The sequence below is a fragment of the Macaca mulatta genome, chromosome 9, assembly GCF_049350105.2.
Source record: "Macaca mulatta isolate MMU2019108-1 chromosome 9, T2T-MMU8v2.0, whole genome shotgun sequence".
Taxonomy (NCBI): domain Eukaryota; kingdom Metazoa; phylum Chordata; class Mammalia; order Primates; family Cercopithecidae; genus Macaca; species Macaca mulatta.
In genome coordinates this window covers 95617675-95635978 of record NC_133414.1, presented here as the reverse complement: position 1 = coordinate 95635978, position 18304 = coordinate 95617675, and the positions used below count along the sequence as shown (strand labels likewise).

Below are 18304 nucleotides of genomic sequence, written 5' to 3'. Positions count from 1 at the left end.
ATCCTGCAGCTCACTGAAGCTCTACAAAAACTAGGGGTCCAAAGCAACAGTAATTGGTAATAGGTTATCAGATTATATTTCCTTTTTTCGTTTGTGTGTGTGTGTGTGTGTGTGTGTGTGTGTGTGTGTGTATAAAATGTCTTAGGGAGAGATGACTGTGAAAAACCTGTGCTCCATGAATCAAAGAACATATTATCAACTAATTAAAAATTGTTAGATTTTTGCCATTAAAAGTAATGGCAAACACCGCAATTATGTTTGCACCATCCTAATAAAAATAAGAATATACCATTGATTATTGACCCTACTTGTAAAATTAACTGTCTTAAAACCTACAGAAGCCTCCTTTATTTAAAATTTAATACTCTAAAAATTAAAGGATGCAAAATCAGTTTGACTCTAAGCCAATTTATTACTATTACTAAACATACTCAAAAACTTATAAATAAATTCAAAAACATATAATCTTCATGGGATAAAATATAAATAACTGTTGCATGCTGTACAGTTTGTTTGCAAGGTTATACAGCAGGAGATACATTCTTGGTTGGAAACAAATACATTTTTTTGTATGACAAAAAGAAAAAGATAACTTCACTAGATAGAATATAGGCACATACTTTAAAAAGCTTTGTAATGTCACAACGAAATAATACTGACACATTTCACACCTAGGGAATATTTTTCATACAATAAAATACTTTCTATCTTCACTTCAAGTAAGAATATGCCCATTCTGTTTATAACTTGTTACAATGAAAACATGAATCCTTAAATCTCTTGTATAACTTTCAGTGATAAAAATCTTTCTTTTTGCTTAGAGCATGAGATATAAATCGACACTGGAATGACTAAAGGAATTTTGAATGATTTAAAGAAAAAATAACCTTGCCACTCTGGGGAAGACCACAGATTCTGAAAACTCTCACTTATCACCAACATGTTGAACGATTTGGCTGGTGTTTGGAACGTGAAAATCATCTTGGGTATAAACAGCAAGGTCAGCCAGATATAAAATTATGATAGTGAGAAAGGGATAACACTTTTGTCTCTGAATCTTCCAACTTATGTTTTATTTTTATTATTTTATCCTACCTTTTGCCTCCGCAACCAGCAAAGCCATCTTATCCTACACTGGAGTCTGATCCGATTCCCAGTTTTTTCTTAACCAGGAGAAAACCCCACTAAAGTACCTTCTATGAATTAGTCAACTAGAATAATGCATTTTGTAATAAGCAAGTTTTAAAACTTCATCAATATAAAAATTATATCTAAATCGGTTATTTTTTCAGAACCTAGAAGATAGTGAGGGTGAGAGGTCAATGTTCCTCCACCTACCAGACTGTTCTTGAGACAAAAAAATAACAAAGAGTTTCAGTCTACAAGTTTTTCAGTATGCTCTTTCATTTTTCATTATTACTGTGGAATCAAGAAACTTATGAAGAATGATTACTTGGGAACATATGTGCAGAGTGCTAAGGATGTTTATGTGTGTGGGGATGGCAGAGTAGGGAGACATGGTAAGGGTTCAGAAAGTGGCTTTCCTTTGAACATTTTACAACGTTTGGTCTTGCTGTTCTACTCTTACGATGACCTTTGCCGACAAGAAGGCCTTGGCAAAAAGCAAGGTACTCTGATGAGAATGGATAAATTGCCTTTCTTCTTCTCAAGCAGTTACAGGTCACCTTGTGAGGAAGAAAAAAGGCCAAGTAAAATGTCACCTCTGTCTTTTGTCAGTTTGTGCATTTCGACAGCCACTATATTCAACTGCTACATTCTATTTCTGTTCTAATGCTCCTGCATGAATAGCGGTATGAGACGAGGACATCATACTTCTTTTCCTTTTATTAGCTTCCATAATTGGCATAATAATTAATTAATTTAAGTCAGTAATTAGAATTTTTAGAGACCAACCAGTAGAAAATAAAAAGACACAGTGTTCTTTCTGAAGAAACACAAATACTGTTTTTGTTGTTGTTGTTGTTCCTTTGTTTTGTGTTTTGGTATTATTTATTCTTTCCTAGTCATGGTAGTGTTAATCTTCAGCAATATTTTTGTTTGATTAAACTTAACTCATTAAGACAAAAATTTTAAAAGGTTAAGTTTTTTAGATTGACTTCTTTTTGAGCTTCTACATCCTCTGTGATGTATTTCAGCATGTTATCTGAATGAAATTGTTGCCATTCTCATGATGTGTTATTGGATGTGGTATCAGGCACCCAGTGGAGGAAGTCTCTGGTGGGAGGTGGTGTACAACGTCACACTGTAGCAGAAAACCTGAAGGATACTCTTAGCTGCCTTCTCTGGCATTTGATCCCTTAATTCTATCCACGTGCATCGCTTCATCCTTAGGCAGTTTAAATTCCATATTCTACCTCTGAGCTCATTTACTTACTCTGTTACAGTTAAGGTAAAACAGATATAGTCATTTGTCTTAACCATTCCCGCTTATTTAGTGATATGCTCAAATTTCCTAACATGAAGGATTTTCTTCACCATTAATTAGAAACATTAGTGATCTTATATAGAGAGCCTCGTGGAACATAGTTTTCTCCCAAAGTCTTCTTGGCCCTCTAATTTTAACCCAGTTGATAATATCCCCTTTTGTTAGTTGGACACTATGACACATCATGACAAAAATTATGCTTTATGTGGCAATCTGCTAAGTTTAACAAAAAAAGGAGAACACAAAATTAAAAGATAAACACTCACCAGTGTATCAAAGATCACTTGATTTCAGAAACTGTAATGTTTGTTTGGAAATTCATGGAAAGATTGCTACTTCATTACTAAGAACAAGTAATGCCTGAAATTTCTGTGGAATGATTTTCTCTAAAATGTATAAGAGACATTTAATTTACTTTGCCTTACCTTAGATACCTGGCTATTGGGGTAGAAAAGTTAAACTTATTATATTATTTAGTAACCTATTGAACTGAGATGTGGTGTGCAATGGACTTAATATTTGTAACTCTCCAAATTCATACATTGAAATCCTAATCCCCAATGTAATGCAATTAGGAGAGGTAATTAGATCATGAGAATAGAGCTCTCATAAAAGTAATTAGTGTCCTTACAAGAGGTATCCCAGAGAGCTCTCTTACCCTCTCTCCTCCAACTGAAGATACAAACAGAAGTTGGCAATCTGCAACCCAGAAAAGGAACCTAACTAGAACCCGCCATATTGAGCATGGATTGCCAGTCTCCGGAAGAGTGAGAAATATATTTCTGTTGTTCATAATCCACCCAGTCTTTTGTACTTTGTTAGAGTGGTCTGAACTGATAGTACGTGCGTGTGTGTGTGTGTGTGTGTGTGTGTATGTATGTTTCATTCTTGCCATAAGAATAAGAGTAGGAATATATTGCTAGAATATTTCCAGATATAGAAGATATGCCATTTGCAGCATTTGTCTTCCTTCTTGTAGCTTGGCAATAACAGCCCTGATGTTTTATCCTCTTGTCTTAACTCTGGGTCACTGATGGCCCCTGTTCAATCTCACCTTATGGGAGTGCCAATCCTTTTCTTCTCTTGCCTCTTCTCTCTCTCTCTCGCTTTTTTTTTTTTTTGAAAACTGATGATTTACACATTAGAGTAGAAAGAACATAACTTATATTTCACATCTCCATAACAGATTTAATTAATTTTATTAGCTTTTTCATTTTCACAGTAGGTTCCATCCTTTTCATTTTGAGAAGTGATGACTGATGATCTTTGACTTGCTACTCTGCCTGACTTAGACACCTGTGATCTTTCAACTTGACAACGTCTCTGTGGGAAATTCAGGTAGGGGGCAAATTGTAAATTGGCTTGAAGGCAACATGCAGCAGTATGATCTATTTTTTGTTGTTTTAGTGATACTCTGTTGGCAGTGTGAAAAGATGGATAAGATGCACAGAAATGAAGCTATGGTTTTAGAGACTGCTTGTGTAAGATGATGAGCCAAGACAATGTGAACTAAAGAATTGCAGTGGATAAGCAGAGTTGAGATATTCAAGAGAATTTCAAAGGTATCAAGAAGGGATTCTATGAGTGACTGAGTGGGAACTTTCGACAGTAGAGACCTTTGAGGAAGCGGCAGTGTCTAGCTTCGGTGGGTGACCAACTGAAATATGATTAACTGAAAAAGAGAATAGAAAATAGAAGGTTTGGAATTTTTAAAGGATATATATATAGTTTGCTACATTTTTAATTTGTCAGTAGTTATCCAACTGATTTGGAGTAGTTATCCAACCAATAATTGAAAAGATGTCTGTAGACATCAGAAGTAAAATATGTCTCCTTGGCACCAAGAAAAATGCCAGGCACCTGAGAAGCACTCAACAAGGATTAGACAAATTGAAAAGTAGCAAATGCCATATGCTTTAAAATCATTGAATCAGGGTTTTCTGTTAAATTTCTATGAAGTAAAATACAATTTTTATCATTACTCAAATAGTGACTAAACATTTTCTAGAGTTGTGGCATTAGTGACTCATGTAGGGACAGGAGTTGTAGCAGCTGTCCTCTTAGCCCTCAATCATTTCTCAAATGCTGTTTTCCTGTAATTCTCAAATTACTCAAGGACCACACCTTGCCAGGGCATGAGGCATATCAGCACTAAGAGTCAAGCTCACTAGTTTTTAATTCCCTGGCTCATTTTCTATGACAAGTATGTAATTTTTCTTTAGAAGAAACACAACACCTTTTCTTGATGCAGTCATAAATAGCTTTAGTTGTGCCGTAACAAAGGTCTGACCTTTTTTCTAGGGATTGAATTTATATGGAAATCTATTTGCCTCATTTGCATCTTTTTTTTCTGCACAGAGATGCAAGATCAAATTTTATCAAATGCATACACATTCAAGTGTATGTATTTATATAGAGCGAAGATGTAGGTACAGATTCAACAGTCTGAAAAGATTTACTGTGTCAGAGAAAATCATTACAACAAATGTTTATTAAGCAGCTTCTATGTGCTGTATATAGGTAGATGTAGGGGCATGGGACACAGTGTAAATAAATGTTTCACAATCTGTCCCCCTGTAAAAGTTGCGAGAAAATAAACAGGTACATTCAATAGAGTAATTGGGGGCCACTCTAGGGGCCAACAGGCTGCAAAAAAGCGGCCTCCTAACAGTGGCTATGCCTTTCTAGGGCAAACGTCTTCTTAGTTAAAAACTGAAGCATCAGTTTGAATTAGACTGTTGACAAGAAGAGGGAGGAATGATTCAGGAAGAGGGACAGTATCTCTAAATGCTTAGATGTCAGAAACAGCATGGTCAGTGGAGGGCACTGGAAGCGGTTTAGTATGTCTGGAACAGAGGGTGTGAAAGGGAAGTAATGAGATCTCAGGGTTAATGAGCCCATGAGTTGGAAGGAAAATAAGTTAAAAGGTAGCGTGCTAGACAGAATAAGTAGGTCAGTGAGTAACAACATGAAAATCAGAGGAAACATGAAACAATTATGCTTCTAATTTCATTGTGATCTTTGCTCTTCGTTGTTAATTAAAGGGATTTAGATTAAAACATGCAATTGTTCTTTGAAGAACTGAGAGATAGTAAATTATTCACAATTTATCCATTTAATTGATCTTAATAATTAATGACTAGTAGCTTTGTATTAGATGCCTGAAGTATAAATATATCAACTAATAATACTTTAAAATACTTCACGTATAATACTGAAAGTGATCTTATGGACTTTGTAATAGATGGTCCACACGTGAACTAATTCACTCTTACCAGTGTCTCAAATGTGCTTTCGTATTTTTACATCATAGGTGGTTTTTATTTTATGAGTGTAGTGATCAAATAACTTATACAAACTGGCACATTTAAAAGAGCAAGAGAGGTATTATGAATAATTACACAAAGACAACAGACATAAACATGTACTGTCCTGGGTAAACCAAATCTATGATTCTTGTTCACAGTGTATATCACATTTTAAAGTATGCTTAAATGATTACAATTATATAAAATTTAGGATAGTGTTTTGGAATGGAACAAACTTTTTCAGTTGCATGTTTTAATCTTTTCAGATTCTAAAGTTTGTGAACTATTCCACTTTGTCTTCCAAGTTTCACCTTTACATTTTTATTTGTCAGCATGCTGAATAAATCACTGGGAGAAATAGAGGAAAAAATGAACATGATAAATCTCTAATTCGTGGCACTCACCAGCTGTTAAATACACACATAGCTTTTTAAAGCAGAATTCATCAAAATGTAGGAGATGATACTTCATTTTATTTTTTCTCTGCTTTTGAAACATAAATTGGGATCTAGTCCAACAAAAACTTTTAGGGCCAATGAAAAAATGAAGTATTATTAAAGTAAAAGAGAGAGAGAAGAAATGGAAAGATTTACTGTAGAGGAGAACTGCGAGATTGTAGCATTTCAATAGTCCCCTGAACAATACCACAATACTCAGTTATTATTCAAGCAGGTGGTACATTATTATTACAGTTAGATACCTTGGCTTATTATGTCCTTGACTTCACACAAAACATAGTAATTTGAATCTAATAATGTCTGTTAAAACTTCCATTAATAAAAGAAAGTGTTATTAAAACAAAAAAATCTGTAACCTGTTGTAATTGCTTTTTTTTTTTTCCTGTAATTGATGGACTGAGTTACACTGTACCCAGGTACACCAGGACAGCTGAATTCGATAATAAAGGAAAATAATTGATTTTTGGTTTCACATATGGCAGTTTGGAAACAGTGCTTTGTCAAATTTCTTAATTCCCATAGAAAGCAGTACCACAAGACTCCAGGGAGATCCACAATAGAAAATCAGTACACATTGTGGAGTTTTATATACTCCCATAACAATTAACATAGTCAATGTAAGAAAGTGAATCTCATGCATGGCATTTAATACAATCGGTTAAAGTGATGTTTTTTGTTGAATAAGTCCCAAACCCTTAATAAATGAAATCCCAGGAAACTGCAGTCACCCTTCAGGCTCCTTCCGTGGTCTGGCTCTAGACCTCATTTCCCTGTTAACTGCTTGTAGCCTGTACATTATGTTTCCAAGCTTTCACTTCTGCGCCTCCTTATATTCAAACATATTTCCCACTTTTATTCATCGGCCATACTCTTTCAATCCAGCAACATTTAGCTTGGGGTGATCTCCAGAAAATTTCCGTGAGTTTCTAGATTAATTTAAATGTCCCTATTCCGTGTGTCAGTACCATTCTTTACATGTCTTCCTCTTAGCATTTGATGTATTATATCTGATTTATTTCATTATATGACTGTTTCCCTTTCTAGACTATAAGCTTTTTCAAGGACAAGGATTGCTGAATAAACACAGGTTCTGTGCTAAGGACATATCTATTAATTGTTAACCAGACAACCATTTCTAAGTATCTGCATATTTGTGAAGTGAAAAGAGCATGGCTTTAGTGTATATAAAACTAAATTTGAAACTCAACTCTGCCCCTTATTAGTAATTAACTCTAAGGTAATCACTTACCTTATCTGAACTTTAGTTTCCACATTTCGTGCAAATGAGAGTAATACTAAAGTTGTGGCAACAATTCAATGAAAAATGCACATAAAGCAGCTTGAACATTGTTCATCTCAGTAAGCTTCCTTACTTTACTTCCTTTTCATTTAATATGTTTACATTTTTCAAAAGGTAAGAAAAATACCATCGGGATGCATTTCTAGAGGTTTTTTTTGCATACTTAAATATGAGAAAGTTGTGTACTATATACAAAACTTATGCTGAATCTTTGCTTTTGCCTTTTGTTGTACCTACAATGCCCAAATTTTCCCAGTCCTCATCTCTGCCTGTCAAATTCCTGTTTTTCCTTCACTGATTAGATTAAATCTCACCATCTCAATGAAGTCCATCGAAATTAATTAGAAGAATATCTGCATTTTTACAGTATCTATTTAATGATTATATTAAAATACAGATATACTATTAAACCAAAAGTGAAATGCCAAATAGATTAACTTAGCTTCAAAATTATTTCAGGTCGAAGATCATCTTTCAATATAAAGAAAATAATGAGATGTGTATTGAATACATCTTTGGATAGGCAAGACCTTTTATTTTTATGTTGGAAAAATCAGCATTAAAAACACAAAAACACATTAAAATAAAATTAACTAATAAAAATGAAAACAAAATTAAAATAACATATAAATCAAGCACATTTTAGATGTCTTAATTGGTCATGTTTTTGTGGTAAAATGCTAATTCCTTTTAGTAGAAAAAAAATGTGAGAAGACGTAATGAATTGTGTAGAATTGTATACACTTAACCAAGGCATTAGTTACATATAAGAATATTTAGTATTTTACCCCATGGTACTATAAAAAGTTATTTTAGAGAAAAGCAATGCCATATATTAAAATGGGACTTTGCTTTTTTGAAACAAAAAATTGGTTGCTGTCCACATTAATTTTAATTTTATAACATAAAACTGCCAACAGTAGCCTCTACAGATTTATCTGATTAGCAGTTCATAAACACAAGGAAATAAGATATTAGCTTAATTTACCTTAATAACCAAATCAAATTTCTGGTGAAAGTCTCTGTTAACTGGCTCCAGGAGACTAAGTTCTGCTGTCCTAGGATGCATATGGAAAAACCGTGGGTAATCCTCAGGAGTCCCTGGAAGACATTGAGATTTCAGTACATAATTGAGAACAATAAGTAATATGTGTATCTGCTTCATCTATTTCCTTTCATTAACTGAGGAACAAAGTTACAATTTCATTACTAAATTAAGTTTCAAAATTATGCAGTCCAGGGAAAGCAGACACAAACGTGGTATATAGTTATTCATAATTAGTGTATCAGTAAGAAAATGGAAAATATTTGTTTGGATGATTTTTGAAAATTTTTTTTCTTAAGAGGGCTCTAATTAATTTGAAACTTCATCACGTGAAAATAGATATTAAGTGGAGGGAGAGTACATTTTTGATTATGAAATTTTATTTTAATGGTGCATACATCTTAATTATAGCTATTTGGTCTTTCAACATATATTGTAATAAACTATTAGTAATTTGTACCAAATAGTGAGATGCTTGGAAATTAATATGAACATATTTTGTTCCATATATTACTTCTTAAGATTAATATCAAGCTAATTATGTTAACCAGAGTAAATTAAATATAGGTTCTGATGATACTCTTAATGTCTAGACAGGGTATTTATTTATTTATTTATTTATGAATGAGATGGAGCCTTGCTGTGTCACCCAGGCTGGAGTGCAGTGGCTTGATCTCGGCTCACTGAAACCTCTGCTTCCCTGGTTCAAGTGGTTCCCCTACTCAGCCCCCGAATAGCTGGGATTATAGGCGTGCGCCACCATGTCTGGCTAATTTTTGTATTTTTAGTAGAGACAGGGATTTGCCACTTTGGCCAGACTGGTGACATCTGGTGATACACCCGCCTCAACTTCCCAAAGTGCTAGAATTACAGGTGTGAGTCACCAAGCCTAGCCAAGATGGTATTTCTTAATGTATTTTAATAATCAAAATACATTTCTTCATGAAGAAATTTCTTCTAATTGTATAATCTTCCTTTGTGTACTGCAACATTCTTTTCCCAAAGTGAAGAAGTCAAATCATAAAACTGCATAGTATATACATTTGTAAAATTAATAACCATAAGAGTAAAATAATATAGCTTCCAATTATGGAAACCTACTCTGTGCTAAATGCTTTATGTAACTAAACACCAATACCTCTGTAAATCATTTACATTTTACAGATGATGACTTGGGAGACTGGGGAGATTAAGTGATGTATTTAATTTAAAGGGACAATCTGAAACAGAGCTTTCATTAAAAATCCAGACTGCCAGATGTTCCAACACATCCAAAAATGGGCTTCTTGTTACTACTTATTTGCCTCAACTCTGAGACAAGAAAGGAAATTCTCCTGGGCAGTAAATGAGGGGAAAACAAAAAGCAGAAACATATTTTACACCATTAAACCCGACTGTAAAATCTACAAATAGTCAAAATTATAGATGAAATGTAACATATGATAAAGGGGTTATATAGGAGTTACATTCTTCACGGAATATACATGAGTAAACCCCAAATGAAGAAGATATTCATAATAAATAATAAAAAAATGAACACTAGTCATAGATGAAAATGTGGATTAATTTTACTCTAATGTAAGAGTGGGCAAACCTTTCCTAACTATGGCTCAAAGTCAAGAAGTCATGAAGAAAAAGAGAGATAAGTTTAATGATATTGCAAAATTGTATGGTGAGACACAATAAAAAAGTAAAATCACAAGTGACAAACTGAGAAAATACTTGAAATTTATGTAGAGACAAAATGTTCATACCGTGTGTGTGTGTGTGTGTGTGTGTGTGTATATATAATTTATATATATATATAAATTAGCTAAATATATATATATAATTTATATATATATATATAAATTAGCTAAAAAGAGGGCCAGTGAGGGATTTAAAAAGTGTGGGGCTGGCCTGGCACAGTGGCTCACGTCTGTAATCCTAGCACTTTGGGAGGCTGAGGTGGGCAGATCATCTGAGGTTAGGAGTGTGAGACCAGCCTGGCCAACATAGTGAAAAGCTGTCTCTACTAAAACTACAAAAATTAGCTGGGCGTGATGGTGTGTCTGTAATCCCAGCGACTAAGGAAGCTGAGACAGGAGAAACACTTGAACCCGGGAGAGGCTAGGTTTCGTGAGCTGAGATTGTGCCACTGCACTCCAGCCTGCGTGACAGAGCCAAACTCTGTCACAAAACAAAACAAAACAAAAAAGTCTGGGGCTAAAGATAAAACTGTTCACAGAAAGAGAAAGGCAAATGACTCTTGATCATAAGCAAAGATAAGCAAAGATGCTTATCTCTATACATAAGAAGAAAACTATAAATTAATCCTACATTAAGATTTCATTAGTCACTTAGATTAGCAATTGTCCCAGTTGGACACTGTACTCTGTTGGTGAGCCTGCAGGAAAACAGACACTTTGGACGTGGGTGGTGTTAATATGAGTGTTATAAAATTTATGAAGGAGAGTATGGCATAAGCTATCAAAATGATACTAATGTTTACTTTTTGACCCATAAATCCCACATCTGGACATTTTCCCATTTATAATAATGGAAGATAAATGACCACCTAAATATATATCAATAGTGGTCTGGGTAAATAAGTGGTGATACATCCTAAAGCAGATGATAATTCAAATGTAATGGTAAGTGATATATATCTTTACCTATTACTATGGAATTATTTTCAGCTATATTCAGAGAAAAAACCAATTTGGAAACAAGGGCCGATAATATACTAACTTTTAAGAAGAATACATATGCATATTTACAAAGGAATACATACACACATTAAAAAATCAAAGATAGACTGTAACATAAAAAATTGTTACTTATGAGAAAGAGAGGGAATATGCGGAGAGGATAGACGTTGAAACTAAATTTCATTAACTATATCACGTTTTTTAAATTTTAGAGCTACATATGTTATATATTATTTTAAAACTAATTAAATTCAAGGACTTCTCTAAAAATAAAATAAAATAATTCAATTTAAATGTATATTCAGTTGTTGGCATAAGCACAAACAAAAATAACTATCCCAGGTGAATTTTAAAAGTAGTATTGACATCACACCCACTGTGTAATATAGCTCAAGTACCAAGGAAATTATAAAACACAAAAAGTTAAACTATCTACAGTAATCATATTGGTGGTATGTTGTGATTCTAAGATAGTTATAGGAGTATTTTACAATAAATTAAATAAGTACATTATTATGTGGCATTCTAATTCTATTCTTTTCAGTATTGAAAGCTGCATTCTTGGCAGGGGATGATAAAGAGATAGAAATTTAAAATTAAAGAGGTAAAATAGAAAACCTGTGGTTTTTATTTTGAATTGGCAGTGGAAGTTTAAACTCAGGTTGTAGTTTATCTTAAGAAACATAATGCATACAACATAGTTCTGAATGCTGAAACACAGAACTAGATATAATGGCCATTAAAGAAGCAATGAATATTTCTAATGATCAGACTATGGTTTTGAAATACTATTTACCAATAAAAGCAGTTAAGATTTCTGAGAGAGAGCTGATTTCAGGTCCAGGGCAGAAAAATCAACAAATGGCTGTGAAACACCTGCTCACACCAAGTAGCAAGAAAGAATTCCAAGACTACTAAACTGATGTGAAAAGTTTTCTTTTTTTTTTTTTTTTTTTTTTTTGAGACGGAGTCTCTCGCTTTGTAGCCCAGGCTGGAGTACAGTGGCCGGATCTCAGCTCACTGCAAGCTCCGCCTCCCGGGTTCACGCCATTCTCCGGCCTCAGCCTCCCGAGTAGCTGGGACTTCAGGCGCCCGCCACCTCGCCCGGCTATTTTTTTTTTGTATTTCTTAGTAGAGACGGGGTTTCACCGTGTTAGCCAGGATGGTCTCGATCTCCTGACCTCGTGATCCTCCCATCTCGGCCTCCCAAAGTGCTGGGATTACAGGCTTGAGCCACCGCGCCCGGCCGTGAAAAGTTTTCAAGAGCCAAAAGGTAATTTTAGCTAAAGATAAGGCAATTTGAGCATCAATAAGGATAATATCAGTAATGATATGAAACAGATCAAATATGTTTAAATTCATAAGTTTATGGCAGTGTTGCTAAATAACATATTGATCACTTTTGGAGCATGCTAGAGAAATATTTTGAAAATTAGTAAATAAGAAAACATAGCATGCTTTTTCCATATGACCTTAGCAGGGGGTAAACAAACAATTGATTAAAAAGTGTCTCATTAAGAAATAATTTCAGCTAATAATTTAAGAAGAGTAATAATATCAGAGTGCCATCATTTTACAACCCCTCATAAATGAATGGATCATGGCATTGAGCACCAAATGCTGCTAATATCACAAAAAAAGAGATAAAGCCACATATATACCTCTCAATAGAATAATTAATTCAACATGATCTGCTATGGCCTGAGTTGTCCCCCTCACCATTAACAATTTTATGTTGAAGCCCTTACACCCAGTGTGACTATTATAGAGAGATAGAGCCTTTTAAGAAGGTAACTAGACTAAATGAGTTTATATGGGTGGGCTCTTAAATCTGATGGGACTGGTGTTCTCTTTGTCTCTCTTTCTCTCTCTTCCCTCTCGCTCTGTCCAAGGGTACACAGAGGAAAGGCTATGTGAAGACACAAGAAAGCAGCCAGAGAAGCTTCATCAAAAACTAACCACAAAAGTACCTTGATCTCAGGCCTGCAGCCTCCTGAATTGTGAGAAAACACCTTACTATTGCTTAAGCTACTAAGTCTAGGGTGTTTTTTAATGGCAGCCCAAGCAGACTATTATACCATCTATGAAACAGTTTTGAGAAAACCCAACAGAGAAACAAACAAAAAATGTTATTTGATTAACTGTCAAAATTTATAGGAAACATATGGGACAGAGTAGCACGTAAAGTTAAACCAAAGAAAGTACAATCAAGATGATGAGAAACTCCATACTATAAACAACTTGACTTCTCAATAAATGAATCACAAGAAAACAATTTAAAAATACATGGAAAGAGAACCACTGTAGATTAAAAGAGACTTAGGGCCAGGCGCATTGGCTCATGCCTGTAAACCCAGCACTTTGGGAGGCCGAGGCAGGCGGATCACGAGGTCAGGAGATCAAGACCATCCTGGGCAACATGGTGAAACCCCGTCTCTACTAAAAATACAAAAAAATTAGCTGGGCATGGTGGCAGGCACCTGTAGTCCCAGCTACTTGGGAGGCTGAGGCAGAAGAATGGTGTGAACCCAGAGGCGGAGCTTGCAATGAGCCAAGATCCCACCACTTCTCTCCAGCCTGGGCAACAGAACAAGACTCTGACTCAAGAAAAATAAAAGAGAGACTTAGGAGAAATATCAATCCCAACATGTGAATTTACATGAATTCAGGTTTTCTGTAGGATAAAGAAGAAAATGCTACATGATTATCTTCATATATTTAAAATGTAGAATTTTTAACACATGTGTTATCAAGATAGTATCACCATGATTAAGACACTAAGCCTATCCATAATTGCCAGAAATTTCCTTATGACAACGTTTCCTTTCCCCATTCATATCTCTCACTCTATGCAAACACTGATCACTTTCTGTTAGCAAAATAGGAATGGAATCATTTATACAGTATGTATTCTTCTTCTTCTTTTTTTTTTTTTTTTCTTTTTGAAGCAGAGTTTTGCTCTTTCTCCTAGTCTGGAGTGCAATGGTGCTGTCTCAGCTCACTGCAACTTCTGCCTCCTGAGTTCAAGCGATTCTCCTGCCTCAACCTCCTGAGTAGCTGAGATTTCAGGTGCCTGCCACCACGCCCAGCTAATTTTTGTATTTTTAGTGGAGATGGGGTTTCACTATGTTGGCCAGGCTGGTCTCAAACTCCTGCCCTCAGGTGATCCACTGGCCTCAGCCGCCCAACAGGGTGGGATTACAGGCATGAACCACCCTGCCCGTCCTTACAGTATATATTCTTTTCTTAGGTGTGTCTGTCTTCTTTCGATTAGCATAATGATTGTGAAGTCCATGTTGTTTCGTTTATCAATAGTTTATTTATTTCTATTGCCTAGGTGTTATTCTATTGTATGGATATACTACAATTCATTTATCTATTCACATGTTGATGAACACTTGAGTTGCCTCCAGTCACAAATAAAGCTGCTATGAACTGTCTTGTATACATCTCTGAATGAATCTCTGCTTTCATTTATCTTGAGTAAATATCTAGGAGTGTAATGGCTAGGCTATGTGATATGTGTATGTCTAAATGTTGCATTAAGAATTTTTGGGCCAGTTGCAGTGGCTCACACCTGTAATCCCAGCACTTTGGGAGGCCAAGGTGGGCAGATCACGAGGTCAAGAGATTGAAGCCATGCTGGCCAAAATGGTGGAAACTCGTTTCTACTAAAAATACAAAAATTAGTTGGGCGTGGTGGTGCATGCCTGTAGTCCCAGCTCCTTGGGAGGCTGAGGCAGGACAATCACTTGAACCCACGAGGCGGAGGTTGCGGTGAGCTGGGATTATGCCATTGCACAGAGCCAGACTCTGTCTCAAAAGAAAAAAAGAAAAAAAAAAAAAAGAATTTGTGGGCAGGTAGCAAGTCTATTAATTTTCAGTTATGTATACGTTTGTGTAGTCAATACCACAATCAGGATATAGAATGGTTTTATGATGAAATAACTACTTTGTGTATTCCAACCCCAAAGTTTAATCCTTCGCAACCACTGATTTGTTCACCACCACCATACTTTCATTTTTATGAGAATGACATTTAGATGGAATTGTATAGTATAAAGATTTGGAGATTGGCTACTTTCAACTCAGTATAAAGCATTAGAGATTCATCCAAGTTGCTATGTATCAATAATATAATATTTTAATTGTTCAGTAATGTTTAACTTGTAAAGAAATTGCCAAACTATTTTTCCAATGTGTGTATACCATTTTACATTCTTACCAGCCACATATGGGCATTTCAGATCCCCCATATTTTCACCAACACTTGATATTGTCAGTCTTTTTAAAATTTTGGCCATTCTGGTGTGTATGTAGTGATATTCATTGAGGTATTAGTTTGCATTTCCCAATTAGCTAATGATATTGAGCAATTTTTCACATTCCTTTTTTTTTTTTTTGTAAATCTGTAATAATTTGTTAAACCTTTTTGCCATTTTATAATTGTCTCATTTTTATTAAATTGTGTTTTCATATATTCCCCAAACAAGTCACTTGTTGGATACATTTTGCAAATATATTCTCCTTTTCTATCAGTTGCTTTTTCAGTCTATTATCAGTGTCTTTTGAAGAGCAAATGCATTTTTACTTTGATGAAGTCAAATTTTAAATTTTTTCTTTTATAGATTTGCATTTGTTATATTTAATAAATTGTTGCCAGCCAGGTGCAGTGACTCACGCCTGTAATCCCAGCACTTTGGGAGGCCAAGGTCGGGGGATCACCTGAGGTCAGGAGTTCGAAACCAGCCTGATCAACATGGAGAAACCCCGTGTCTACTAAAAATACAGAATTAGCCAGGCGTGGTGGCACATGCCTGTAATCATAGGTACTCGGGAGGCTGAGGCAGGAAAATTGCTTGAACCTGGGAGGTAGAGGTTGTGGTGAGCCGAGATTGCACCATTGCACTCCAGTCTGGGCAACAAGAGCAAAACTCCATCTCCAAACAACAACAAAAAAGAAATTGTTGCCAACCCTAAGTTCATAAAAAATTTTACCAATATTATCTTTTAGATGCTTTATAGTTTTAGCTCTTACATTATGTATAGAAAGTCTTTCAAGTTGGTTTTTGTACATAGTGTAAGGTATGGATTGCAGTTTATTTGTTTACATATGGCTGTCCAATTGTTCTGCAATGTTGATTGTAAAGATTAACTTTTCCTTCTTTTAATTGCCTTTTGCTTCACATTATTTTTAAAGTGTTTATACCTTCACAGTTTTTTCTCATAGCTGAGAAAAAACTTTGCCCATCATTTATTAGCATAGAACTTCTGATTCCATACATATAGTAAATGGAAGGAAGTGTGGATGCCTGACCTAAACCATATAATTATCACTTCATCTTTCAACAATTTTTATTTAGAGCAAAGAATCAGAAGATGGATGTACAATCTGTGCCACGAAAATAATGGGCGTCTAGAGGAAAGGCCCTCTAATCCCTCATCTTGAAATTCCTGTTTCTGCTTCTTAAAATGTTATAGTTTTTGACAGTTCCTTGAATTCTGGAAGAAATCAAAGTCCTTTCAATGAATTTCCTTTACCGCCAAGATGAACTTAAGTTCACCTCTGTAATTTTTACCCAAAGAATCCCATTCAGGAAAGCATTTGTTTTAAATACTTGATATATTTGAAAATGTACATCTAATATACTTCAAAGGAGTACTACCTAAAAAAATACAGTATCAAATTTTTCCCTTCCCCACCAAAAATATATATCTTTACATATAAAATTAATAACCTGATTAACACAAAAGTAAAAGAGAACACTGTCTTCTGGGTGCCATGAAGATTTGTGATAATTCCTCAAATTTTCACATTCTAGATATATAGAAATTATGGTCAGTTTCAATAAAATACTGCTTATGAAAACACCCACAATTTCCTTTGGTAGAACAAAAACAATTATAACATGTAACTTTTTTTCCAGGTAATTTTTTGGGGAAAATCTTTTAATGACCCATGAATGCTGAATACCCTGCAGAAGCCAAGGTATTGAAATGTAAAAACATTGTACAAGAATAGAAATACCTGTCTAAGTTCAAAGACCCTACAGAATCCCTTCTTTATCCCACTTAGAAAATGTAATATAAACTCTATTTAGCAAAACTTAATTCATCTAAAAATATAGCTGCTTCTGAACCATCTCCAAAGCTCTGCGCTTTATTTTTTTAGTCATTCCTTTATTTGATCTTGGGACTAATTATATTAATATTCCATTCCTCTGACATTAAATTCATCTGCTACCCCTTTTACGTAACTAGAATTTCGTTGATAATTTTAACCATTATTTTCATCTATGCCCTAATAACACATTTGTTTTTGTATCAAGTTATCCCTAGTTTCAAATGTATATTAGAAATATTACCTCTAATTTTCATTATTTTCTTCCATTAATTTTAACTTTAGCACTTTTTCTTTTCAGCTACTACATTTCCTTAGTGCATTCTTTGATAATTATAAATGCAAAAAGTAAACTACCTTTGTCCTGCTTTTACATCTTCCAAAAATCTTCAGTTCTAAATCTCCTTTGCAAAACGTATTTTTCAGCTGTTTGTTATAAATAACAAACTTCATTTTCTTATCCAGTGTTTTTAATAACTGTATAATAGCCACCAAACTAATTCAAATAAAATTTTACATATTATTAAGGAGAACTAAAATTCTTATATTAGTAGCCAATATCTCAACTTCAAAAAATTTTACCAAAGATTTTATTGGGTTGCTTTTCCTATGCATATTTATGACAATGCTTCTGAGAGTATAGTTCAGGCATACCCACACTAGAAAGACCAAGATCTTGTCCCAGATCTTCTGAATCAGAAGCTCTGAAAAGGGAGGTCAAGAAAATGCACTTTGAATAATCTCACTGAATTCTTGTAGCCTTTAAAGTTTGAAAGTCACCTCTTCATGGTACATGATATGTTCATATCTATTTTTTAAACATTTCAATAATTACAAAATTCAGTAACTAGGTTATTGCTAATAGTACCACCATTTTTTCTGACTATGTGGCTTCAAATCCTCAAGTTACTTTTACTAGCCAATTCTCTATACATT

General features: G+C 34.6%; 1 protein-coding gene across 1 annotated transcript in view; it reads right to left on the bottom strand.

Moving 5' to 3' along the window:
• Positions 1-18304, bottom strand: part of PCDH15 (protocadherin related 15) — a 990428-nt gene that overhangs the window by 385527 nt on the left and 586597 nt on the right. Inside the window, exon 10 of the mRNA XM_077945583.1 lies at positions 8501-8613. Coding sequence (XP_077801709.1) covers positions 8501-8613 — 113 coding nt within the window. The remainder of the gene's footprint in view (positions 1-8500; positions 8614-18304) is intronic.